This window comes from Corvus hawaiiensis, chromosome 5, assembly GCF_020740725.1.
Source record: "Corvus hawaiiensis isolate bCorHaw1 chromosome 5, bCorHaw1.pri.cur, whole genome shotgun sequence".
Lineage (NCBI taxonomy): Eukaryota > Metazoa > Chordata > Aves > Passeriformes > Corvidae > Corvus > Corvus hawaiiensis.
In genome coordinates this window covers 61,545,045-61,571,392 of record NC_063217.1, presented here as the reverse complement: position 1 = coordinate 61,571,392, position 26,348 = coordinate 61,545,045, and the positions used below count along the sequence as shown (strand labels likewise).

The 26,348-nt window shown below is 37.1% G+C and overlaps 1 protein-coding gene across 4 annotated transcripts in view; it reads left to right on the top strand.

Annotated features, from left to right (window-relative positions):
- LRBA (LPS responsive beige-like anchor protein) overlaps nucleotides 1-26,348 on the top strand; it is a 373,995-nt gene that overhangs the window by 118,855 nt on the left and 228,792 nt on the right. For all 4 annotated transcript variants that reach the window (XM_048304274.1, XM_048304272.1, XM_048304273.1 and 1 more), the window contains 2 exons: nucleotides 2,601-2,665; nucleotides 13,387-13,495. In XM_048304274.1, coding sequence (XP_048160231.1) covers nucleotides 2,601-2,665; nucleotides 13,387-13,495 — 174 coding nt within the window. The remainder of the gene's footprint in view (nucleotides 1-2,600; nucleotides 2,666-13,386; nucleotides 13,496-26,348) is intronic.

The window sequence follows — 26,348 nt, the reverse complement described above, 5'->3', positions numbered from 1 at the left end:
ATAGAAAGGAAATGTAGTATGTTATTCCATACAAAATTATAATTCAGGTGAGGTTTGAAGCACCATTTCAGGAAAGGTTTTAGTCCTTGCTTAGAGTACTTATGGACTTGTTTATAGTTCTCTTAGGAAATAGGTGAAATAATAGCGAGTTAGGAAATTTCCTTATCATAGTATTTGTATAAAATGTGATTTCTAATTTATCTCCTTATGATAGTGACTGGAGCTATTTTTGATAGTGTCTAGTGCTTCTTGGTTTTCCCCCTGCTTCACTGTTGAGTGTACAGTGACCAAAAGCATTAAAAGTAGATGATGTCTCTTGGTCACTAAACATTTACAGCTGTGGGAAATGATGGTCAATTACCTACAGCTTAGAACAGGTATGAAATTATTGACTCGGTTGATCTTCCCTTATAGTCCTTCCTCAGAAAAGTGCTGAAATGTGTTTTGTAGTTGTTTAGTTGCATTAGTGGTTGAGTTTGAAGCTTTTAACGTGTTTTTTCCCTAATACCTTTGGGAGATGGATAACTAAGATGTTGATATAATAATGCAGTATGTATACTGAGTGTAATTGTTTGAGAGTGAACATATACTGTGGGGGAATATTGAATGGATCATGAAAGATGAAGACCATTAGTCTTTTCTTTCAACTATTAAAATAAGCTTTAGGGTGTGTTCAGCTGTGATTTATGAAATTGTTTAGACTAACACCTTCTTTGATGATGTCTGATGTAGAGAAAAATGCTGAAAAGTATCATGATAAATGCACTTTCTTTTCAATTTTGGCAGCCTCCATCTTCACCAATTAAATTTTCAAGTATTGTTGTAAGCTCTTTAGAGAGCAGAACAACAGATGGACAGTGTCATAAGTGGAAAAAATTATTTTGCTTTTCTTGAGTTTTCTCACGCTTCAGCTAACAAGATAGTTTCAGTTACCATCATATAAAGCTAAATATTTATAACCTGATACTACATTTAAAAATCTCTTAGAAGGTTTATTTGCATGTGCTATTTTGTTTGAATATTAGAAACTATAAAAGGCTTTTTTTGTTTTCCACTAGAATACATTTATAATTCGTGATGAATAATATGTTACAAGTTCCAATTACTCTCCTTTTAATTCTGACTCCTTGAAAATTGTAATACATTGTTGCAGCTTAAACATGATGAGCATGATAAACATGATAAGCATGTCTTGGGCCTGGAAAGACAAATTGAGAAATCAGTTATAATCTCTCCCCTGCATTTGAAATTTGGAAATCCTTTTTTTTTTTTTTTTTTTTTTTTTCTTGGGTGGGGGCAGAGGAGCAGAATTTAAGTTGTGAAGAATAACATTGTTTTAGTGTGTGTCTGATCAAGCCTTTGTCTCACTGAGAGGTAATTCTGCAACACTGAACAGCAAAAAATGCACTCTGACACTGTGTATTAAAAACCTCCTACTTTCAGAAATCTGAAATTTAAGACATGTTTGCAGTTTTGAACTTTTTGCCTGCCTTGGAGCTGATGAGATTTTTTGAAAATAACCACACTAGCAGAAGTAGTGATGCGGATAATCATTAGGATTATTATTCATAGAACAAAGAGTAAGAAATCAAGAAAGCTGATGTGTAAAAGCACATGAACCTTAACTATCTGCTGCAGAATCAGTCTTTTGTATTAGATTAGAAGAGTTGAAGAGTTTAAATCAAGAGCTATATTTGTCCTGTTCTATCAAATTGCCTCTACATTTTCCCCAAAAGATAAGGTGCACACATTTACTACTCTGATTTTTAACTAGGTTAACTTGTTCCTATGTGGTCTAGGATTAAAAAATCTACTTTGTCTGTTTCTTAACTAATCTTGTTTTCTTCTCATCTTTCAAATGAGGGTAACAAGCCCCAGTGATAGGTCATCTGAGTTGGTTGCTTTCACCTGTGTCTCTTGTGGGGGCCAGGCAAAACCCACCTACATGTTTAAGAGGTGTAGAATTTTGCTTAATTCAAGGTTCAGCTGGATTTAAGGAATGTGCATGATTTAAGGCAGTGCATGTTCATCTGCCATTCGCATAATTTCAGTGTGTTAAAAATGTTAAATTTTTATAAAACATTGTGTGTTAATGGTGCAATATTTGGATTGTTAACAGATTTTTTTTTTTTTTAATAAGTAGAGATGACTGTGTGATGCTGAAATTAGGATTATTATTGGGAAATATGCCTACTAGAGTTTAGGCTGCGAGAGAAATTTGTGTCTGAGGAATGAGCCTTGCCTTAATGTGAAACAGTTTCTAGCATTATCATGGTTCAGTAAGGCAAAAAGCATCACTGAACCAGCTAAGTTCAGGCTTATTACATCACATAGCAAAAGAAAATGATGAAATCCTTTGTGGGATGTTTTTGGATTTTCTTCTCTCCACAATAGGACCTTAAGTAAGTGATGCTGCCCTGGTTCTTCATGCTGGCATTCATTGCTGCCTGATCAGCAAACAATTAATGCTTCGTGTGTTAGCTGATGGTGGTGTAAGTTGCTAAAACTGAAAAGGAAGTGTATGATTTTATCTCTGAAAATACCTCTTCTGAGTATTGTTTTTATACAGCTAGTTTTCTCTTCTTTTTGTCTTTCCCCAGGAGTGGCAAAACTCTATACAGAAGAATGCTGGCCTTGCCTTTATTGAGCTTGTCAATGAAGGAAGGTAAGTCACAATATCTGGTAGCACCTCTGCCTTAGCCTTAAGGAAGTTGTGTGCTTCAAAACTTTCTAAAAAATAATTTTTCCTCTTCCTTTTTGTGTAATTTTCTTTGCGTTTTATGAGCATGGTTTCATGTTTTTTAGTAGTTTGGTTCAGTTCTAATTCTGAATATGGGATTTTGCAGAATCTTAATGCTCTTTAGTTTCATTAAACACTTTGCTTATCTGTGTGTCGTGGATTTTCTTTCTTCCTGTCCTTGTGTACTGGTTAATGTTGAGACTATAATTTGTATTCAGCTAATCTCTTGAGAAGGGGAATTGATATTTGAAAGACATTACTGCTAGGAATTGTGAGATAAGCCTCTGTCTCAAAAATTAGATTCCAGTTTGCTCATTTATTTCTGATCTATCTCATAAAGTAGAAAGGAAGAGTGTCCCTCTAAGGAAAAAAAAAAAATCTCTTAATATTACCAATTAGTTTAATGTTCTATCCATAACTTTATATGTATATTATTGGAACTTACAGAAAATGACAGAGCAGGTGATGAGGCCATGCTCTTTGACTTATAGTCAGTGTTCAGAACCATCAATATTTTCTTCATTATGAATTGATTGTTGAGCAATAAGAGAACAATATTTACTTTTTTTCTAAAGGATTTTTTTACAGATGTCTTAATGAGTTAGCTAAGGTGTATTTTAAGAAATGCCACTTATTTAAAACTAAGTTCAGCTATGAATAACTTCAGCTAGTAAGAATGCAAATAGAAAATAAATGTTATGTGATTAGGTACTGAACTAAAAATGGAATCATTTATCACATAAATTAATACGCTATAAAAATATTTTTTTATCATTGCAGCAATGGGGAAAATGGCTAAATGAGAGTTTTTTCTTTCTTAAGATGTAGATGTTCTCAAGATACATAAAAATAATGGCCTTTTTAATGGGTTTTAATGGTTGCATTTCAGTTTATGGTAGGGGAAACACCATTCTGAGGCAGAAAAAACATTTTGCTACTAGTCTTGATCCCAAGGGCCAAGGTAAAGTAACAAGGGTGTTCAGTTACGGTGTTAAGATCTAGCCTATAGTTGTTTCCTATTATGTGAGGCTGACCTGTCTTGACCTTACTTACAAAATGCCTGCTATAAATTTGGCCCTTGATTAATGTTTTATTAGCATAGATAACATAGAGATCCCACACACATGTAAACCACAATGTAAGGTTCATCTGTGTAAAGATGATTATCATGGACAAATCAGTTGCTGAGACCGAGCTGTACATGGCAGTCAACCCAGCAGCTATTCAGCTCGTCCAGGTCAGGCTTTCTATCAGTAAACTGTTTGGAATTGACTGTTTTCTCTTCAGAACCTGCAGTGCCCATCACAGACAGATGGAATCACTCCCCCACCTCCATAAACAACATCAATAACTTAGAGTCTAGCCTGAGCAGAGTGGTTGTCTCAGGGACAAATGATCCCTTGAAGACTGGAAAGTGTGGTTTTGGTTAGCAGAAAATGTCTGTGTAATTGTTACTTCATTTCATTTCTGACTTGTAGCAGAGTTGGGTTTTTTTTTAAGTGGGAACATAACATTCATTATGGTGAAGAGGAGAGGGGATTAATTTCTTAAAAATGGCTCCTTTTATCTGTCTCCATTTTCCTCCATTGCTGTTTATAGGAGCCTTTACAGTTATTGCTGAATTGGTCATTGCGGTGCTTTGTGGCTTTGCAGCATTCACTAAAATGAAACTATTATCCCTCAAATGACAGGAACTATAATCCAGAACTACTTTTTCCTTCTCTTTATGCAGTTTTCACATTATTTTTCTTGCACATATGCTAACACTTGGGCTAAAACATCTTAGACCTTGAATTTATTCTATTTGCTATTTTTTGTGTATTTTTGCCATAGCATTGTAATCTTAGAAATTCCAAAAGCTGAAGTCTTTTAACTAAAACTTAAAGCAATATCTGCACGATATTGATTTAGACTTTAGCTGCATAATTGTATAGTAAAAGCTGAATTTTAAGTTGTTTCTACAAGTGCACAAGAAAAGAAGACAAGGTAGTTGTAGAAAGGACAGAACTGGTTCAGCACGTAAAGGAAGGATGTCTGTAGGGCACCATGACATGAGAGTTAGAATAAATAAAATTAAGGACTGGAAGAACTGCCTGGAATTTGTGGAATCACAGAATTGCTGTTGTCTGCTGCCTTGGTTGGGGGACTTTGGTCATCCTATGTAAACCAGAGTTTTATTCCCAGTATTTATTACTAGTTTTTTTTGACTAACAATGTCATAGGATATCCCAGCTTGAGGTGTGTTCTACTGGTTTTGTTTATTGGGCATATAAGATGACTGAAAAATCTTTCTGGAAGAGGTCTAGAAGGGGAGATGTAAATCTCTTCTTCTGCTTGCTTTCAAATGTATTTTTTGCTTTTATGTGAAAGGTATGAATGTACCTCTCTCTCTCATAGCGGTTGGAAGTTTTATGTTTAGGCTTGCTATGTTTTGGCTAGGATTCCCTGGACAGAAATATGTGCAGAAAGTTTGCCTCTGGGACTCGTAAGATCTGCAGTGTGTGTGCTGCATTCAGAATGTGTTGCTCTGAACTTCCTCATGTTCACAAGTAACTAATGTGTTCCACAGAAGAGTTGCTCCCTGCCTTTCCAGGTAGATCACGCCCACTTCACGTGTAGAGCAGAACTGATTTGTTTGTGCCCGGTGAAATCTTGAGTTTTGAACTGAAAGAAAATCTCTAAACAGGAGGGTAGTATGTGGAAATACGGAACTGTAAACCTGCCTAAAACTGAAATACACAACTGAAGCTTTGAAATCCAGGTTACAAGCATAGTAAAAAGAAAAAAGCCGGCGTAGAATACCAGGTAGCTCCAGAATGTTAGTGAAAAGGTAAAGGAGCAAGTATTTGAGAATAACCTCTTTCTGTGCAGGAAAAGAAACATCAGTTTCAGTACATTGCTGCGTTTAACATTAATCTGGTTTTAATAAAAAGTAGTAAGTATTGTTCTCTGTTATTGTAGTGTCTGGGAACACTATTAATGCTCTTTGAAACCTTGTTAAAAAGGTGCCTGTACCCGTGGCTCCTGCACGTACCAAGCCATCTGTGCAGGAGAAGGATAGCTTGTGAAGTGTTTTCCTTAGCCTGCTGAACTTCTGTCAGTCTGGATTTCATTCTTGGTGCTTGCCTTTCACCTTTGGGTCCTCCCTTTAGGGAGAGTCTGTTTTGGAGCCTGAACCTGAGAACTTACTGGTGAGGGAATTTGTTCACCAGAACCATCCTCTAGGTGGGATCTAGTTCACTGCCATGGCCAGCCCTCTCCTTTGGAGACTTCTGAGGTGCCCAGACTGATTCATTTTTGCACCCTGGAACTAATTATGTTTCCTCCTTATGCACAAGATGGGGGAGCTATTATTTATGAGCTAAAACAAGCACAGCTTTGTTTTATTTCCTTGCATGTACAAATGCCTCTTTTGCTAGAGCTTTATTTCCTGTACTTGACTAGCCAGCGAGCAGCTCCTGTGCTCTGTGAAGGTTAAAACTCTCTGCTGTCGCTGTGATTCATTAGCACACTTTAGTGTGAAGCATCTCTTATGCTGGACCTTGTTTTCTGTATCAGTCAGGGCACTAACAAACGTACTCGAGCTCGAGCCCAGGCATGACAGTTATTATCCCCTTTGGAGTGATAATGGGTTTGGCATGGCAGGGGTTGAGGGATCAGTCTCCTAAGCATGCTGCAGCAATTATTCTTTCCAATTTTCAGTTGAAGAGGCTCTTGAAGATGCTTAATTTAAATTTTCTCAAACACAGTTTTCTTGGCCATCTAAAGAATTATAAAAGAGTGTTCTATGTTTACATTTTTATATACTTGTAAATGAATATTTACACAGCAGTTGCTTTAAAAAAATGTCACAAAATGTTTGGTTGAAAGACAACCTCATTAAACTAGCAGAATCCATATATAATTTCCTTTCCTTTGCCTTTGCTTTTTCAAATCCTTACCCAAACCAGGCAACACAAAACATAAGGATTCACAAGTGTATCCATGTTTGTTTTTCTGTAGCTTTTTTTTATTACTGCGTTCTCTGTTGTCTAACGAGGGATGAAATCTAATCAAAATTCTCCCCTCAGAGAATATCAGAGCATTTTCTAATATGTCTCTCAATGTAGTTAAAAATAGCCTTTTTTTTTCTTTTTTCTTTTCCCAAAGGAAACTTGCAAGGGATTTTGTGCTCCCTTGGATTTAAAATTATTATTTTTGAGACACTATAGCCTTCTATTAAAAATATTTGTTGGAATTATGCAATTAATTCAGAAGTTATTGGGAGAAAAAGGAAGGCAAACAGAATGCAAATTTAACATCCTTAGCAAGTAAAAATTCCATCAACCAACTGAAACAAAGTCCCATACCTCTCCAGAAACAACCAAATCCAACTGGTATTATTCTCTCAGTACATAACGTCTAATAGTATAAAAGCTGGAATGCTGTAATCATCTATATTTCTATAACTGTTTTTTTTTTTAAGAATTGTACTAAGAAAATTTAAACATATGTCACCTGCTTTTCCTTGTCTTAAATTGTATGTATTGCTTTTGACTGATCATGGATGCAAATATTTTTAATATTGAAATACTTGGCAATCAAGCTGGATGGCCAATTACTTTGGATGCTTTCCGAATGGAAAATGGGGGACAGATGTAGCTGCCCCATTCAAGTGTCTCTCGCTTGCAACGCTGTGGTCACTCTCAAGGAATGAATGGTGGAGGATTGTGTTGCCATAGGAGCAACTGCTGTGATGGAAAATAGTTAGAAAAATACAGCTATTAATGAAAAAATGGATGATAACTGACAGACTTTGTGCATAATTGACCAAAAAAGGCTCTGGAGAAAAATGATAAATGCAGTCAGGTCCAAAGTAGAATTGATTACTGCCAGTCTGCTCCCCTTGCTGCAGCCTCCTTGTCCTGAGATTCTGATAACACAGAACCTGCACTTCAGTCTTGTTTTGTGAGAGAAAAGAAGTGTTGTCCACATTTCCTTGCTTTTTGAGTTTTAGCAACCCTTTGTGTTTAAGTGGTACATTTTGTAAAAGAGATTTTTGGTGATTTCTTTCCTGAGTTTTGATGTTATTGTTTTGGTTTGTTTAAAAAAAAAAAAAAAGCAGATCTGTTAATGTGTGAATTTGAATACATAAGATCATTAGGCTAGACTTTAAACAACATTTTAAATGTGTTGAAAATTAGAAATTGTAACCTGGATGTATTTCAGAGGTGGATAAGTTGACTTGTGTGGGGTCTTGATGCTACCTAATTTTTTTGTGTGCATGTGTGCACGCTAAGGTGTACTGTGATGCACACGACCTTTTTTAAAACACTTTTTTATTTCACTGAGTTTTGAAGGGTATGTACGTGACAAAGGTAGGGTTTGCTTGTGAGAATACATAATTAATTTGCTGGGTCTATGAAAAAGGAAATTCACAAACCACTTTTGAGCACGTGGGAATTCTGCAATTTTTTTTTTTTTTTAATGTAGAAAGTTTTTGGTAACATCTGCTTTTAAAAGAATAGATTAATGCAAGAGTAACAAGAAGATATCTATGCTGTATTGTGTGTGTACACATGTATTGTACTATTGCCATCTGATGGGACATTTTCAGAAATCATCTCTCATAGCACTGTGCAGCAGCTCTGAAATGTGAACACAACAGTTTTCAATGGGCTCTTACATGTCCTAAGAGGCTTTCCTTAGTAGAAAAGATGGGATTGGTGTGTCCCCCCCTCAGCTGCCTTTTCAAAGTGCTGTTTCATTTAATGCTAATGCATGTCCAAGTCAGCATTTTGGTGAGTCTGCACAGTCTTGGGGCTTTGTTGTTTTTTGTGGTTTTTTCCCTCTCCTATTTTAAGGCAATAAATGTGTTCAAACTTTAGTATTCAAGACTTTATGGACTAACTATATTTTTTGAGAATTCAGTCCAGTATCTGTAAAGTATCTGTGTTCCACAGTGCGATTGTAAAACTTCCTTGCAACAGTAATTCCACCACTTAGCACATTGAACAGTCAGATCCCATAAAAGTCCATGTGTATCCATGAGGAACATATCCCCTTTTGAAGTCAGAGAATCTCTTGCATGCCGGGTTTATGAGGAAGGAGTGCAAGTAGGAGAGCTTACCTTGCTTGGCTGTCTCAGAGTTCTCTGTTGTGGAGCACTTGGAACATACACAGTCTCTCCCAGCAGTATTTTGTGATAGATTGATGCCTAAACAGCTGCTGTCAGTGTCACCTACAAAGCTTTTTTTCATACTCTGACTAAAACTGATAATTGTTGGACATCAGTAATGCTAACCCAGATTTTTTTGCCTCTTGTACCTCCTAATTTCTGCTAGTTGTAAGGAGAAGTTTGGCTTTTTTACTTGCTCATCTAAGCATTCAGCAGCCAGAAATCAGAGGAAGACTTTTAGTTCTTTGTCTCATGGTTTTCTCTTCCAGCATAACAATGAAAATCAGTCTATCTCATGCATTTGGCTGGAACTCCTCTCAGTGGTTTAGCACTTCATTCCTGACCCAGCAAAGTATGCAAGTATATATTTAACTTCCAGCATGGAATCCATCCACTTGCTTGTTTTTACTAGGCTGCTCATCTTTTCGAGGTTAAGCACATGTTTTAAAATACTTCAGTCTGGAAAAAAAGTGCTTGGGAAGAAAAGTCGGTCTGAGACCTTGAATCTGGTGTGCACTGCAAACAGAAGAGTAGCCCTGGTATCCAGAGCCTTTACACTCATAGATATAATGTCTAACTTCTACAGAACATGTCCATGCATGCTCCATCCACATTCTTCTTGTATTAAGATCAGGAAGAAAATAATCTTAATTCTCTAGCATGTCATAAATAAAAACAAATGAGAAGAGAATCTGTCAGGAAGGTGGAATGTGAATCAGCACATTCAACAGTATTTTGGTGTTTAATAGTAATGGAAAAAATCAGCAGATATGTGAGATAGTAGAAGGCAAGCATGGTCTGTCTGTCTGCATACAGAGATTACGAAGCATCAGCAAGAAGGAAACTATTAGACTTGAGGTTATCTTTCATCTTGGGTGTCCATACTTTGAAAAAGACAAAAAATTCAGTCTGTTTACTCAAAGAAAGGAAAAGATATCCTTTTGCTGTAAAAAAATGTATTTAATATGTTTTAGATAACATTTTTATTTAACAAAAAAAGAACTAATGTAATCTAGTTGCTGGGGAAAAAAAACAGGATATAAGCAGACAATTATAGTTAGGGAATTTTCATTTGTAGCTTTTTGGTCTTTGTTTGTTTTAATTAACACTAATTGCCTTATAATAAAACTTTGTTATAGGAGAACATGGTGTAAAATATCATTTTGGTCTAGAACAGGTTGCCCAGAGAAGCTGTGGGTGCCCCATCCCTGCAAGTGTTCCAGGTTGGATGGGGCTCTGAGCGACCTGATCTAGAGGAAGGTGTCTCTGCCTATGGCAGGGGTTTGGAACTAGATGATCCTTAAGGTCCCTTCCAACTGAAACCAATTTGTGATTCTATAAGCTTCAAACCTTAAAACAAAAATCCAAACAAAACCAAAGTTGGGGGGAATCTTTCTGGAAAATATGCTGTAGCTCAAACAAGGGGTACAGACTTGATGGAGGAAATGAATTTGTTTTCAGGAAGATATTCATGATCAATTTGCATAGAGGCCAGAGCAGGAACTAGCCAGGACCATTAGGATCCTTTAAATCCATGAAGTGCACTTACTGTCTTAGTGAGGAGACTCAGATGTTTCTAAACATTTTTTTCCTTAAGAAGAAAACGTTTGTCTCTCAAAGTTACTGATCTAGGTAATTCAGTTTATAGGCTCCCCCACATGTACAAAAGGTGTTGTGTGTAGTTTGGAGTTGAACTAATATTTCAGCAAGAGTCAGATTCCTGTCCTTGCCTCCACAGTGGTCTGCTCGCCTGGGAACAGTTGTTTTATTGAGAGCAGTGAGCTACGCTTAACAAATTTCTGTTCAACATTTTGTTTCCCTTAAATGGAAAAGTAGCAGCTGTCAAGGTTCCCAAAATTATTTTTTAGTAGGTGATTAAAACTTCATTTTAGACATATAAGCAGAGATGTGTTCATTTATACAGGTGCTGTGAGCTCATATTTGCCTTTGATTTTTAGTGGTGGCTACAGAATTCTCTATTATATCGTGCCATCCTTACCTTTATGTATCGATATATATATTTAGTTTGTGAAGTTCCATACTGAAACTGAAGTGGTAAATTCAGCATAGAAATCTGAGTGGTATGCCATGTATGTGGATACTGTTTTCATAAAGGAACTCCAGACTGCCCTAGATGATGGGACAACTTGAATTGTTTGTTATGAGGAAGTTAATCCAAGCATATGAAGTGTTTGGAAAAGGTTGAACTGAAAAGAAAGATTAAAATTTAAAGTTCTTGAATGTGGAAAAAAAAAAGAAAAAAGAAAAATCATGTCTCAGTTCTATCTGCCTACCTGGCCTACCCCTGTGTGGAATATCATAGGGAAAGTGAGGAAAGTGTGTGGGTTTAGTAGGGAGAGGTGGGGGTGACAACTGATCCATAGGAGACAAAGCTCTTCCTGATACTTGAAGTGTGTTTGTTTTCACTAGGTACCCTTCTGGTCTGTTCGGACAACGTTGTTCCTGTGTGAGGGAATGTAGTTCTTTGCTTTGTTTGGAACACATCCATCATCTCTGGAGATTCATAGCAAATGCTGGGTTCCTTACTGGTTATGTTTGGTAGATAAAACAGAAAACCATGTTGTAAAGTGTTAAAACAATTATTATATAGGGTGATTTCTTAAACAGATGGAAGAAAAGTGGGACTCACAGAGCATAGTTGGTGTTAGATTAAAAGTAGACCTTTTAGAGGACAGCTGGTGTTTTTCAAAGTCTGATCAAGCTAGCAGAAGATATTGGTATTGACAAACTCAAGGAAAATAATGGAATACTGTCCAACTGGGTTACATGCAACTTGTAATAATGTAATTATTACATTAATGTAATGTAACATTATCATACTATATGAGCATTAATGATCCCCTTAATTTTTTAAACAGTTCTTAGTTCAATAAAAAAAGTTTATTTAAATGCTTCTGTATCAGATTTGAATGTGCTACTGGAGATCATGGAGAAGGAGTCAAAGACTTGAAACCTGCCCAGACTATGCAATTGGTTATACAAAATTTCTTGTTGTGGGTTTATCACTAATTCATGCAGATAAATTGGCAGAACTGTCTTTTTGTTGCTCAACAGCTCCTTCCGTTCTAACAGTGACTAAAAATAGAAAAAAAATAAAACCAGTTGTAATGTGGTTTTAAACCAGTGGCTTTTGTAAAGCCTCCCCAAACAGAAGGTGAAGTCACACCTCAAATAGTGAACTGTGCCTATTTCTTATTTCAAGACTTCATCCATGGGGAGACAGTAATCCACCAATTTGGCTGGTTTGTGAGCTCGTTGCCTCACATGGCTGCTGTGCTGCTGTCTGTCTGAGCCTTGTAATGAGAGGGGCAGTGAACAAAGAGCTTCAGGTGTTCTGCCTCTGGATTTCTTCTCATAGGAGCAGGCATGTGACCTTCAAGTTTCCTGCAAGGGTGGAATTCTGAATAGCATAGGAAAAGAGACAGCAGAGCATCACCCTTTCAAACATAGAGACAGGTGGAGCCTTATTTCAGATAAATAAATTACTGGGGTTAAAATTAGCATTGGATGCATTAGAAGGCATCCTGCATAGTAAATCCTGTGGTTGTAAAGTAGACTCTGAACTTGTTGAAATGTATGTTAGCTTATATGTGCAAGGCAAGCTAGTGAATTTGTGTTCTGCTGCTCTTTTTTCTACAACTGGAAGCCGTATTAAAAAAAAAGGGTTTAATAACATATAATTTAAAGAATTAATCAGTAGGGCATGTAATGGATTTATCTGGTGTATCTTTGAGTGATCCTATGGAAATGTGCATCTTCTAAAACAGTGTGGCTCCTGTATAGCCAGTTTTAACTTTATGAATCCCAATGTAACTAATTAAAAAGGAAATGTTTTTAGTAACAATATGTGAACTCAGAGAGTAATTGGGTTGTAATTCAATCTGTCAGCTCTGCTGCCATTCATAAACTCAGGGTTTATGAAGGCCTCAGAAATCTCAGTTTGAATTACAGCTTTATTCTGTACATAACCTGGAACAATGTATATCTTAGCATTTCATTTGTGAGACTGAGAATGTTTTATAATCCTGAAAATATTACTTAAATGTATACTTACCGTAAAATTTCAATCTTGCGTTTGGAGGAAAAACTATATTGCACTGCATTTTTTTATTTAGATTTTACATCAATTATGTTGGAGCTTTAACTGTGGCTGTTTATATGAATAAACTGCTTACTTTATGTTGTGGGGTATGTGAAAGATTTTTTTTTTGCATGTCTCTATTTCAGGTAAAACAAATGACTGTCTAGAGTGTTTATGTTTTGTTTAATATTTACTTCGGTTTATATAGAAATAACAATTTTACTAGTTGCCATAGTATTACCCTCCAACCTTATTTACACTGTTTTCTTAACACAATAAAGTCAGTCATGCGAGCCCAACATATTTGCATATCTATACTGTATTTACAGATTTTTATTTTTGGATTTCATTCTCTTAAGGCAGTTGTTAAATCTTCTCTGTGCTCAGGTTGCTGAGTCAAACCATGAAGGAGCATCTGGTACGAGTGGCTAATGAAGCAGAATTTATCCTGAGCAGACAGAGGGCAGAGGATATTAACCGCCATGCTGAATTTGAGGTAAGAAAGGAAATCTTGTTTAAAAAAAGCAAAACACAAAAGCATAACCATCCCACTGTGTTTGAGGATTCCAGGGTGTGATAGGGGCTTTTCAGGCTTCAGGAGGTTCCACTCTGAAAAGCGCTTTCCAGTCGTAGGGTGATTTGATAAGTTTGCCAGTAACTTTGATGGAAAAAGAGGCTGGGCTGAGCAGAGCAGCTCAGAACTTGTTGAAATCTGCACGCCATAGATTGTAGGGGAAAGAATTTTATCATACCAATGCTGCTCTTTTCCATTTAGCAAGTATCACTGTATGTGTTAAAGCTGCTTAGCATCACAGTCAAGATACAGGTCTGAGAAAAACCACTTTGCTGAAGATAAGTGGTAACAGCTTGTGAAGTGCAAAATGAGAAATTACTTTCTTTTTTCTTTTTGTATCATCTGCTGTTTAACTAATCCCTCTCTAAACCCATTCTTCTTATGTTTTACATGCCTCAGTGTGGTTTAGTTATGTTTTCATATTTTCACCCCACTTAAGGGAATCTAAAGTGAAATGATGGTCTCTGTTTTTGTAATAAACTTGTATTACTTGTAACAAAAATACAAGCCTGTTTTCTGAATCACTTCGGTCATATCTCCAATGTAGGATCATCTTTCCCTGTGCTTTAATTATTGGGTAAATGAAAATGAAGCTAAATCTCTCTCAATTCACTAATATTGTACTTAAAGAGTACTTTGTCTGTCTTCTGGCGTGTGATATTACTTGTGGTTTTGTTTTTAAAATGCAGCATTAAGAGATTGAAGGCACATTTGTGCTTAACGTATTTCTAAACTGTTTTCCTCTTAAATCTTTACTTGAAAAAATACTCCCCAAAGATGAAAGCATATTTGTCTTAGACAGTGCTTATATTTTAAAGGTCATCTGTGTTGGCCCTGGGATTCAAGCTGTGCGTTGTCTAATAACATATCTGCACTTCATCTAGAGCTAGTTACCCCCTCCTGCAAACAGAGATGTTGGAAGGTATCTCCAGTACCGTTTTGCAATGGTGAAATAGCAGGCATGTTTCATTTATTACATCAAGGGTTTGGCGACAGTCCTGTGGAGATGAAAAGTGCATCCTTTTACTCTCTTGCCTGATAATCAGTGGACTGGGACATGCTTGACATCTTTTGCTCTGGATTTATGCAGAAGCTCCATGCATGACATGGCATTATTGATTAGATGAACAGCCCACTTTTTTCCTTCGAATGCAAACTATTTGCAGACGGGGGTGTGTGTATGTAGGAAACGTGAGAGAAACGAAGGGTTCTGTCATATAAATACAGGCTATCTGTTAATACAGTTGTTCAGTGACAACTTCACTCTTAGGCGTAGTTCAGCCTCAAGATACCTTTTATGGTGTCTGGAAGAAATTTAAACAGAGCATCAACTTACATTTTTAATATAGCTCTGAGTTTTGCTGTGACAAGTCTCTAGGATGGGAGTTGGCTGATACTTTAGGCTGATGCTGGTTTGAGTCTGTGCTGTGTCTGTGGTGGTGGCTCAAGACATTTAACTCATCAGGTGGAACTTAAATGGAAGCTGGTGTACTCAAATTTATCAGCAGTCTGTTTATCCAGTTTAGTTTTGTTACTGGCTTGGAAAAAACTTTAATCCAGCATGATTTCCACAGGGGTAAAAACTGAGGATAGGAGAGTACTGGATTCTAGCAAACGTTTAAAGAACCTGATGTCAGTGGCAGACTTGAGTCAGTGTTGTGTTCCTTTGTGGAAAGAGGAACCATTAGTCATATCCATCTGAATCCACGTTAACAATCAGAACTTCTGGTAGTTTGAAAGCGAACCTGTGAGAGGCTCCAAATCAGAACGACAATTTAATAAGAAAATTAAAATAAATGCAATAGTACAGAAACCCTGACAGAGTCAGAGTACAACCTGACACCCTGTTGGTCAGGGTGGTGGTAGCAGTCAGATTAAATGGTGGCTGCAGTCCTCCTGAAGTGATAGATGTGGTTCTGTTGAAGCAGTGATCCTGTAGCAGGGTCTGGTCTTCCTCTGAGGGTCCAGTGGTGGTTACGTAGCTCTTGTCCTCTGGGAACCCAGTAGGTAAGGGCTGCCTGTGGTGTTCCAAACCTTAGATTATATCCAGGTGGGAATGTTTGGTTCCTCCCCCTGGGCGGAGCATCTCACAATGGGATGATGTAATTTTATGGGTCAGGCAGTGAGGCTTGATAGCTCAGTAACAGAAGATGTCACTCAGGAGGGAGTTATCAGGGATGTGTCATGGAAGAGATAAAGAACACTTCCCCACCTGGTTTTAACAGACAGTGATAGAATACATCCTTTTGGTTACATCTTACATTGTAACCTAAGACAGCCATGTTCCATCCATTTCCTAATACATGTGACAGCTGCAGAAAGTGAACAGATCCTGTGCATGACAACTAGATTAAACAATCTCTTGGAAAATAGAGTGATCCTATAACATTTAGCCCAGTAAAATGATATATGCAGATGTGGGTTTGATCACATTTAAAAACATTTTGGGCTTCTGGTAATGACTAGTTGCAGGTTTTTGTAAGAAATGGTTGGGACGGCCATGTGTGGTTCAGATCAGAAGAAAGTTTTGCCACCTGAGTTCTGGGGAGAAAGGAGATGAGACTGGTTGAGGAGGGATAAAGGCCCTCAGATGAGAGATGAGGAAAGAACTCTTACCCATTTTTCATTTTTTTTGATCAGACTTGCAAGTCTGGTGTTTCATATCACATATGAAATAATCCATGTAACATTGAGTCAGCAAAAATTCGATCCCAAATTATCTTTTGAAAGATCTTTAGTGTGTTTACTGCTACCTGGTTGTAATTCTCCACTTCTAAAAGTCATGACCAAGATGAGCCTTACAATATCCGAGTCAGATTTTGGAGAGGTTTGCACTGTGGTGCAAGGGCAGTTTTAAAATAAAAGGCAAATTATCTTGTCATCATTTAAACCTCAAGTCTGGTATTTGGAGCACACAGAGGCAGGAGAAAGCAGGGGGAAATTCAGATAAGCTTCATAACCAAGTTCTGTAGTTATATATAATTGTACAGTATTTGCTTGTAAATGGGTAAGGATGGTCACTGTAAGAAGAAGGAAAAGCCTAGGGAGACAGGTAATACAGGGAAGGCACTGCTGTGCTGAAAACTGCACCTTAGAAATGTGATGCAAGAAGTTGTTTGTCAGGTGATGCTTTAAAAGTTGCACAGGGTCCAGAAGAGAAGATGTTTTACAGGAGAGATGTTTTCCTTCCAGAAGTGGTTTGATAAATGTCTGCCTATCAATTTTTTCCCGTCCAGGAGGAGACAGAGAAGCAACAGCAACTGCAGCACATGTGAACTTTGCTGTGTAAGGTCTGGTTGTGCTTTGCTCCATCTCTATGTGGTGGGACCCTGCGTTGGTCAGAACATGGAGAGGAGCCCTTCCCAGGCAGTAGGATGACCAAAAGCATGGGAAGAGTCTCTAAAGCAAGGATAGTTTTGGGTTTTGTTTCCTTTTTTTTTTTTTTTGGCATGTTGTTCTAGTTTGTCCTGTAACTTTAGATATGCAGTAAACCCTTAGTGTCTGAGCGAGATAGATTTAAACTAAAAGGAATAGAAAAGAAGTATTTTCTATTCTTTTTGGGCCTTCTTATGGCAATTTTCTCTCTTTCAGAAACTTAGTGTCTTTTCACCACTACCTTTGTAAGTAGTAGTTCCACCTATGCATGTAGACATATGGAGAGGTCACCAGGAAACCTGAGACATACTGACTCATTTTACAGTGTGTTTGAGCCTCAGAGAAGACTGATATTATTTCTCTAGTGAGGTAGCAAGGAAACACACATTTTTGCAGTGAATGTGGGAATGTGAGCATTTCTAACATATACCTCTTAACCTTAAATTTTCCCCATTGTCCGTGGGATTTATATGCACGTCTCTTAGATATTTTTCAAAATCTCAGCCTCGGTGTTTGGCAGAGTTGAAAACCCTGAAGAGGAACCCCTTTATGGTAGTTTCATGCTACCACCCAGATTGTTTTCTAGAAATGACCTTGAAAAATATGGTGATTCTCACTGTGTCTTAGATAATCTGTGCAGACTGCTGTGGAGTCGGACCTGTGGGAATAATTGGATTTGGTGTGAGGAGGGGGAGGGAATTTTGTACTCTAATTGACTTTATTTTATAATTTATGACAGGAGTGCCCATTGCCTTGGATATGCCTCCTGTCTTATATAAATCTCTATGTGTATTTATGGGTGAATATACATATTTATAGAATTCTAAGTAAGTAAACCTGCAAGGTTTTTAGGCCTGAACTGTTTAATCTTTCTAGTGAAGCTTTAGTTTGCTATTGGATGGCATTACTGGATGTAGGCAAAAATTTGGATACCATGTCTCAATGCTTGTGTAAAGTATTTTCAATGAATGCTCCAGGAACATGATTTCCCTTTTTTTTCTGTTTTGTTTTGCTTTTGGTGTTTTGGGGGCTTTTTGCATGGAAGATTCACATGAAAAATTAGGAAAATGGGGGGAAATGTGTAATACAAAACTATTCATAACATCATACATTATGGTGTGTGTAGAAGAGCAGTGGAGAGTGCCACACAATAATTTTCAGAAAACTTTCTATAATGGGTGGACAAGGATTCTTCGTTCTGAGGAAAACAAACCCCTTGGTAATTTTTTCAGTAAAATGTAACTGTTACTCTAATTGGAAAAACAACCTGCCTTCTCAAAGTGTCATTTTTGAAAGATTGTGTGGTGTCATCCCCTTGAATTTTTGGTCTTACTTTTTTTCAGATTCTCATCATCCATAGAATATAAAGTGCTGGCATTCTTCTTATTGGCTGTTTCTGTTGATTAACTGAGAATTTCACCTGACTTTACCTTTGCTAGGCAGCTAACTCTCTGCATGATTTCTCTTCAATAATTAAATCTAGCATTTCCAGCTGCTGTAAAATTTGTTGTCCTTTTGTGTTCAGTTATGTTTTTTCATGCGGAAGACTTGGACTTCCTCACAGTTTTAATTCTTATTCAGTGTCAATTTACAGGCTGTGATAATAAACAGAATGTTTTACTTCATGGCTCATGCTGGGAAATGAATCTTAGAACTGGTATTGCCTTGATAGAGGTGGGATGCAAGGCTAGGCAAGCGTTCCAGTAGTGACTTGGATGGAGCTGTTTGCTTTTTGCTTCCTTGGCAGAAGGCAAAATCCAGTGCTTCCCTTGATTGATAATCTTCTGTATTCCACATCTTTTCTCCTTTGGTGCACTAAGCATTAAATGTTGGAATATGTTATTTGTATCAGGAAGTGACTAAAAATTACTGCAAATCAATTCTGGCAGAATACCTGTAAGTCAAAGGGAATGTTTGAGAGCCCCGAAAGAATAGTGGAAAGGTATTTGGTGTCTTTGTAGTTTCTGTAGATGATTGTTGCTTCTGTATCAAACAAGAAGTTACTGTGGGAAAGAAGGTTTTAATCCTTGACTGGGTCCATATTCTCCATAGTTTTTCAGTGTTTTTAACAAAAGCTGCTTTGTTATAGAACCTGTGCATAAAAAAAAAATCCTTCTGTGGCTCTTGCAACATCCTTTTTAGTTTAAATGTTTTTCAGCACACTTAATGGTAATGTCCTTATTAAAACAAAGGATTCTGTAGTGCTTTCAGTGGGAATTCTCTCTTGTAGAGTGGGTCAGCAGCGATGGTTCTCCACAGAACGCACAGAGATAATGCATAGTGCAAGTCGTGGGAATGTACCCAAAAGTTGTTGTCCTTAAGACTGCAGAAATGTAATGGGGCAACACAAAGGAGGTTAGATGTTCCCTCACAGAAAAATAAGGCTTTACAAATTTTGTTATGAATGGGCTTGACTCTCTCAAATTTAAATTCTTAAATAAATGCTGCCCTTTGCATTGGGCCGTTTAGGTGTTACAGCACCATCTGTCTGTCAGTAGAAGGAAGAAAAAAAATCGGCTTTTATTTCTAAACACATTTTTGAGGTATTATAAATGCTTCACAGAGTGCTGAGCATAGGAGAATATTTTTTTTTTTCCATGGGAGGATTAACCAATTTTGTTCTGCTGCAATATGTTGGGAAGTCCCAAACTAGGAGATTAAATTTCTCTTATTCCTGAGGTGGCAAGTTTTGGGATTAATTGTCTCATGTGAAACAAAGGATACTGAAATGAAGAGTTCCTTTTCTGTTCAAACATTGTAACATTTTCCCTATGCCTGGGAAGCGTTGGGATAAAGTATTGCCTAAATATGAAAGAAGGAGTGAAAAATCGTGATTTCCCTTTCACTGTGCTTTAATAAGCAAAGGGAGGAGAAAGAACAAAAAATTGCACTGGAATACTGAGATCTCTTTTTGTTATATTTCAGTTTTAAATTAAAATACATTACAGAAGCATGTCTATGAGTTATCAAAGGTAGCTCTTACCTTTCTCTCGAGAAGAGAACTTCCAGAATGACCTTACTGGTGGGCTTTCAGTACCTGAGGGGGCTATAAGAGAGCTGGAAAGGGTCTATTTCCACAGGCATTTAGTGTCAGGATAAGGGATGGTGGCTTCAGACTGAAAGAGGACAGGCTTAGATTCAATATTAAGAAGAAATTCTTCCCTGTGAGAGTGGTGAGGCACTGGAAGAGGTTGCTTAGAGAAATTGTGGATGCCCCATCCCTGGAAGTGTTCAAGGCCAGGCTGGATGGGACCCTGAGCAATCTGGGGTAGTGGAAGGTGTCCCTGCCCATGGCAGAGGGTTGGAACTAAAAGAGCTCTGAGGTCCCTTCCAGCCCAAACCATTCTGTGATTCTGTGACATGATAATATTGTTCCTGAAGCAGCTTGACAGAAAATTCATTTAAGAACTGCTCTCTCCTATAAACCTTTCTAATGAAACAAGAAGTGAGGTTCATTCCCTTTTTTTGGATAATGTTTTTTACCTGTTATGAGACAAACTGCATGTAGGATTAAATCTAATAAGTATCAACATATTATTGGGCTTTTCAAATCATATTGAATATAGAAACTAAATAGATTTATGGCTGTAGGTACTTCATATTTTAAAAAATCTATTATTTTTTTGATGCTTATGAAGTTTTATTGCTTTGTAATTAATGCTTAGTGCTAAGCAGTATCTTGTTGAGATTCTTCCACATTCTATAATCTAAGATGTTTCATTTACAAACTAAGTGTAATTAAAAAAAAAAAAATCCAGGAAGGTCATGCACAGTGGTTTACAGTGTTTGAGATTTGAACTTTTTGTGGCCCTTTTCACTTCTTTTACGTATTTAACACATCTACTTATTTTTCTTTTCCTGTGAATGGTAAACTTTGTTTTAAAAACTGTTTATCCCCTCTTGTATATTGTTACAGATTGTTATATTCGCTAGAAATTATCAATAAGCTTAATTTATCTACTCTCCATAGGTCTTTGAACTTATCTTTTGCTGTGGGAATACATCTTAACTCCATCGTAAGGTGTTTCTATCTGCCTTACCTCATCCTGCCTTTATTTAAATATCTTTTTGGCATTTAGACTTGATGAGCCGGATCTTTCTTGTCTGTCTCAAGTGGCTTGTTGAAAGAAATCTAATGAAGCCTGATTTCCTTTAGAAAGGCACTGATGGCTCTTGCCAGTGTGTTTATTCCTCGGTTTGCTTTTTGCTTTAGACCCAGCTCCAAGTTTGCCTTTCAGAAATTTCAGACTTATTGCTGTGTTGCTCCCTGCAGTCCTCCCGAGTCCATTTGGGGTATTTCATTCCTCTGGCACTGAGGCAGTTTGAACAAGAACACTGCAGCTGATGGCTGTATTCATCCCTGAGTTCTTCTGGATTACCTGAGTGGACACTGTCTGGTCCCAGCAGTTGCTCTCATCCCAGTTTTCTTTTATAACATCTCTGTTCTGTGGTGGTCATATGTTTCAAGAGCACTTTCTGCCCTTTGATCTTCTATTAGCTCTACAGAGACACCTTAATGGGCTTACTCCTCCTGATTGGTTTGAAAAATAATTTATTGCTGCCTTTTATGGCTTTATGCAATTGTTCCTCCATCTCTTTTAACCTGCTTTGTTCTGTTTTTAAAACTATCATGCCATAGTGGATGTATTTTTCTGTTTTCCTTCTTTGGGGAGACTTACTGAAGAATGCCATTTTCTTACAGCCTTCTTTCTCTACAGCTTAGCCATTCCAGCTTTTTGTTTGTTTTTAAGCAGCCTTCTCTTGGATGGCATATGTTTCCTTTGAACCCCTAATATTGTATCTTTTTATACAGATTTTGTGTTGTCTATTAAAACATTTTCCATGTTTTTCTGCATCTTTTTGTATTTATAATATGAAAACTAAGCTAGCCAGGTAAGAAATTTCTTGCTTCAAATGAGATGTTCCCATCAGAAATGTTGTTGTTCTCACCTGTTCATGAAAAATAAATCAGTATTGTTTACCTAGTTTATTATTCATGTACAGATTTTTATGGTAGCTCATGCCAGGTAATGATTCTCAAATAATCCTGACTGAAGTAATACAGTGTAAATAGAATGTAATTTTCTAGCACTAACAAAGCAAGTATCCTATTGTGCTTGATTGGAGATTTTATTCTAAAATTTCTGTCCAGAGATAACTTGCTTTGCTTATGCACCTTTCTAAGAACAGTGTTAGGGATTCTTCAGCTTTGGAGAAAAAGCAGTGGTGACAGTTCACATCTCTCCTATGTGTTGTGTTGTAACTTGGTTTGATCTAAATGAGAAAGACATTTTATTAAAATAATTCTGATATTGGAACTGACAAGGTCACAGAAGATCTTCAGGGTCCGTATACCTGAAGATGTTTTTTCTCAGTATTTCAACTAGTAGGTTGGACTTAAATACTCTGCTAAGTTGTAAACTTGAATTTATCTTCATTTTGTATTATTTCTTTCTTATTATGTGTTTTAATCTTTGGGCTTCACTGTCAAGCCTATTACCCTATGTCAAATTGTGCATTCTAAAGGAAGACTTTATTGAAAGGGCAAATGTGGTAACACTTTCCCGGAACACACTCTCACTCTTCTGCGATTTGAAGTGACGCTTGGGTTGTAAAATGCCTTTTCCCTGGTAGTGAGTCAGGTTGGATGAGGAGACATGGATCACAACCAGTATTTCCTAGAGCACCTTCTGTTCGTTACACTGTTGTAATTAATAGAATAAAGCTGTTGCTGATAATAGCTGATAACTACACTCAAAGCTTACAGTTGGGAGGCTGACTCCAACAAGTGTAGTGAAGGATTGATTCCAATAGCTGCAAAATTATGGCAAAAAGGAGCAAAGATAAAGATGACCATGGTGTTCATTTTATGTCTAAAATTTCTATTTCATATTTTCCATGTTTTTTTTATCTAAGGTGAAGCTCCTGTGCTGTTTTATTGTGATGATGACTTGGTCTTCCAAGCTTCCCCTCCAGTTCCTCACATCTCCTTTGTGACTAAACAATTCTGAGTAACTGAGTGTCAGCAATTCATTATTCACTCATTCTTCAGACTGTTTTTTACATATCTTTTGAACAGCCTGAAACAAACTGACAGGAATTGTACAGTTAATGTTAGTTTGACCAGGTCCTTATCTCATATTTTCGCTCCTCTCCTTCTGGAACTAGCTATACTGATTCTTGTCATATACCCTTTCTCTGACTGCTTTTTCTTTTATTTTGCTTTTGTGATTTTGGTCTAGAATAAGTCATTATACCTTCCTAAAATGTGACTTTTAAAATAAAAGTAGTTTGTTTACGTGAGTGGAGGATTTGTGCTTATTGATGTTTTCAGAGCTTTGATGAAATAAAAGGTTAGAATATTCTTCTGTTGTTATTATTTGTAGAGTTAACATTTCCACTGAAGGTGAAAATGTAAATATCACAGCCATTCTGAAAAAAAAATGTCAATTACAGTTATGATAATTTAGTTTTTGTTTGCCTACAGGAACCTGAAACTGCTTTTTTGTTTCTGTTAAAACAGAATAGTGAATCGAAGAGTTTTTAATAGCATTAACTTTCAGATCAAATGTTTGCAACCAATCTTTATAATTCCAGAATTAGTGGAAACATTTATATCTTTAGATTCTTCCATCCAGGCACAGGGAAACGAATTATTGAAAAGATAAAAATAAATTCGTTTGCTTTCTGTCAGAGTTCATATCTACAGCCAACCTTGATAGAAGACCAGAATGATTTAGACAAGTTTGCTTTGGAGATTCATAACATATGCTTGCTGGACAGAATTGAGTTATCTCTGCTCTGGAGAGTAAGTTATTGTAGCAGGAGCTGACAGAGATGAAGATAACTGAGGGAAATTCAATTACCTTTTAGTGTTTTCCTTCTAATAGGATTCTTAATGTGAAAAAGATCCTTAGATGATGCGCCTGTGTTGCTTTGTGAGATCTGCTTTGATACCTGCATCCAGAATAAAGTGAACTCTTCTTTTCAGGCCTTCATTAAGGATGAAATATGCATCTGATTGCTAAATGGGTGTTAGCTTTTGATTCACCATATTATCATTTGTAGTCCAGACATATTGGACAGTCTTTTGGCAGTAGTCTTGAATATTCTAAACACAATTTCATTTTCAAAAGTATTGTTTTTATGTAAAAAGGTTGTTTATAACAGCAATTGAAGAAAGAGGTCACAAAATTGTAAAATAATTCCCTATACTCTAGTGCTGTCTCTGCATGGTTTTTCTCTCATTTGACTTTTCCTGGCAAAAGCACCAATTTACAAATATTATTTATGACTGACCTGAGTTCAGGCTGTTGGGCTAAAGCCCATCCACTTGACTATAGCTGAATTTCTTGTAACAGCTCTCCAGTTCTGGAGTTACTGGGGTAGACTGGTGCACACAGGTATTAGGATGTTGTTATTTGTGTTACTTGTAAATTTTTTTTGCAGTGTCTGATGGTTGAAATGAAAATTTAGAAGTGACTTTATGAAGGCAGCTCACTCTGCAGCTGTATGGACAAGAACAAAGCATGTACAAGTTCGTGTACCTGCACTATGCACTCATTTACGGACCCACTAAACTACTGTCTACAGCTGAATGTAAAAAGAGTTTATTTTTAAAACTCTGAACCTTAACCAGCATTGCAAAGTCTGCTTTTTATCTGGATGATTTACCCAAGCAGTTGCACACTTGTATTTCTATAAAAGAGAGGGAGAACGAGTATCTTCATGTTAGATTGATTTGCAACCCCAAAACAGGTTTGGATGTGCCTAAAAGACATAGCATACCTGACCCTAAAGAGTAATGAATTGAAATTCTGGTCCATATTTTGGGCAGCTACTTATCTTGACCTATGGCTTCTTGGTTATGTCAGCTGTGGTTACCTTCGTCATTCTCGTTTGAACTAAAATCATAGTAGGAATAGTCTCATTTTGTATTTAATCAGTCTCCTGATCGAGGCATGACAAAGTTGATACCTGCAGGTGTATTCTTTGATGTTCGTGAAGGTAACTTAGGAAAATCAACTTTGAGGCAACACACATTAAGATACTAGGCTGTTTAGAAAATGTTTGAAGGTGTTTGTCAGTAGTGCCTGAAAGTACTTACGGTTAAAATTTTTACTGTTGTCTGTGTTTCTTCCATAGAGTATTTTTCTCTTTTATCTATTAGTACATTATTGAGGAGAAAATTGTACAAAATGTTGCATTTAGTGTAAGAGTTTAATTTCTCCTTCCATTGAAAGCTTCAGCCTCTCACGGAGAATGCTCCATAATGAATGCAAAATGCTGTGATGTGCAGAAATAAATACCTGCATGAGTGATGGCTGAAAAGAGACAGTAATTGCTTAAGTAAGGATTTTACAACTAAATTGATAAAAGTATCTTTAGTACTAGATGGAGCTTGAAGTCCATCTGGGACCAGGGGGGGAAATGGAAAGCTATAAAGCCACATCCATCCAAGGGTGATATTCCTGAGCTTTTATAAAGCTACCTTTTCATTTCTGAGTAGATCTATGCAGCTTTCCAGGGAAGGGAACAAGACGGTACTAATCAGGATTCTTAACTGGAACTGAAAGATCCTTTCACATCACCACTTCTACCTCACTGCTGTTCAGTCCAGGTTTTTATCTTAACTTTCCTGTATTTGCCCTTTAGTGGGAATCACTATAAGTGAGTTAAAAAACTTTTGCCTTCCTGCTTCATCTTATTCTTTTATCGAAGTGTTTACAGAACGAGTCTATCTACTAATTTTTCTCTTTGACCTAAATGGGAGAAAACTGAGCCAATTCCTTTGAGATGGTCTTAGGTCAAGAAAAGGAAGATGTGTCAGGCAGTTAAGTTGCTCTTCTGGTGATCATCGTGTGACTTAGAAACCTCTGGATTTCACTGGTAATCTGGAGTCCAACTGGAAGTGGCAGAGTCAATCCTTAGGAAGATTTTCTAATCAGAAAACCAAACTGTCCTCACTATTCTGCTTCACACAAGTAGATGTTTCCTGTTTTTTTTCCTCACCACTCCTCCCTCCCACCTGTTTCCTGCTCACATTTCTAAGTCCCTGTTACTAATTCACTATTTAGAAAATGCATCTTCAAAGATTTCTGGCCATCTTAAAAGAAAACATTTATGTATCACTTGGAAGGAGGGCTTGGAAGGTGATGATAGTGACTATGATGAGCAGCGCAAGTGCTTAGGTCATCTTTCCATGTTTTTTTCTTTTGTGTCCTAGTGCAAAGATACTGGGGGTTTTTCTGATTAAAAATTTGCAGGAACAAATTCTGAGTCTAAGTAGTAATGCCAAGATTATGGCCTAGTCGATTTTGAGATGTTTATGCTCCTTCAGTCCTTCTCCCTGCCTGTCCTTGCAGGAGATTGAAGTCTTATAGAACTCTTCTGGATTGTC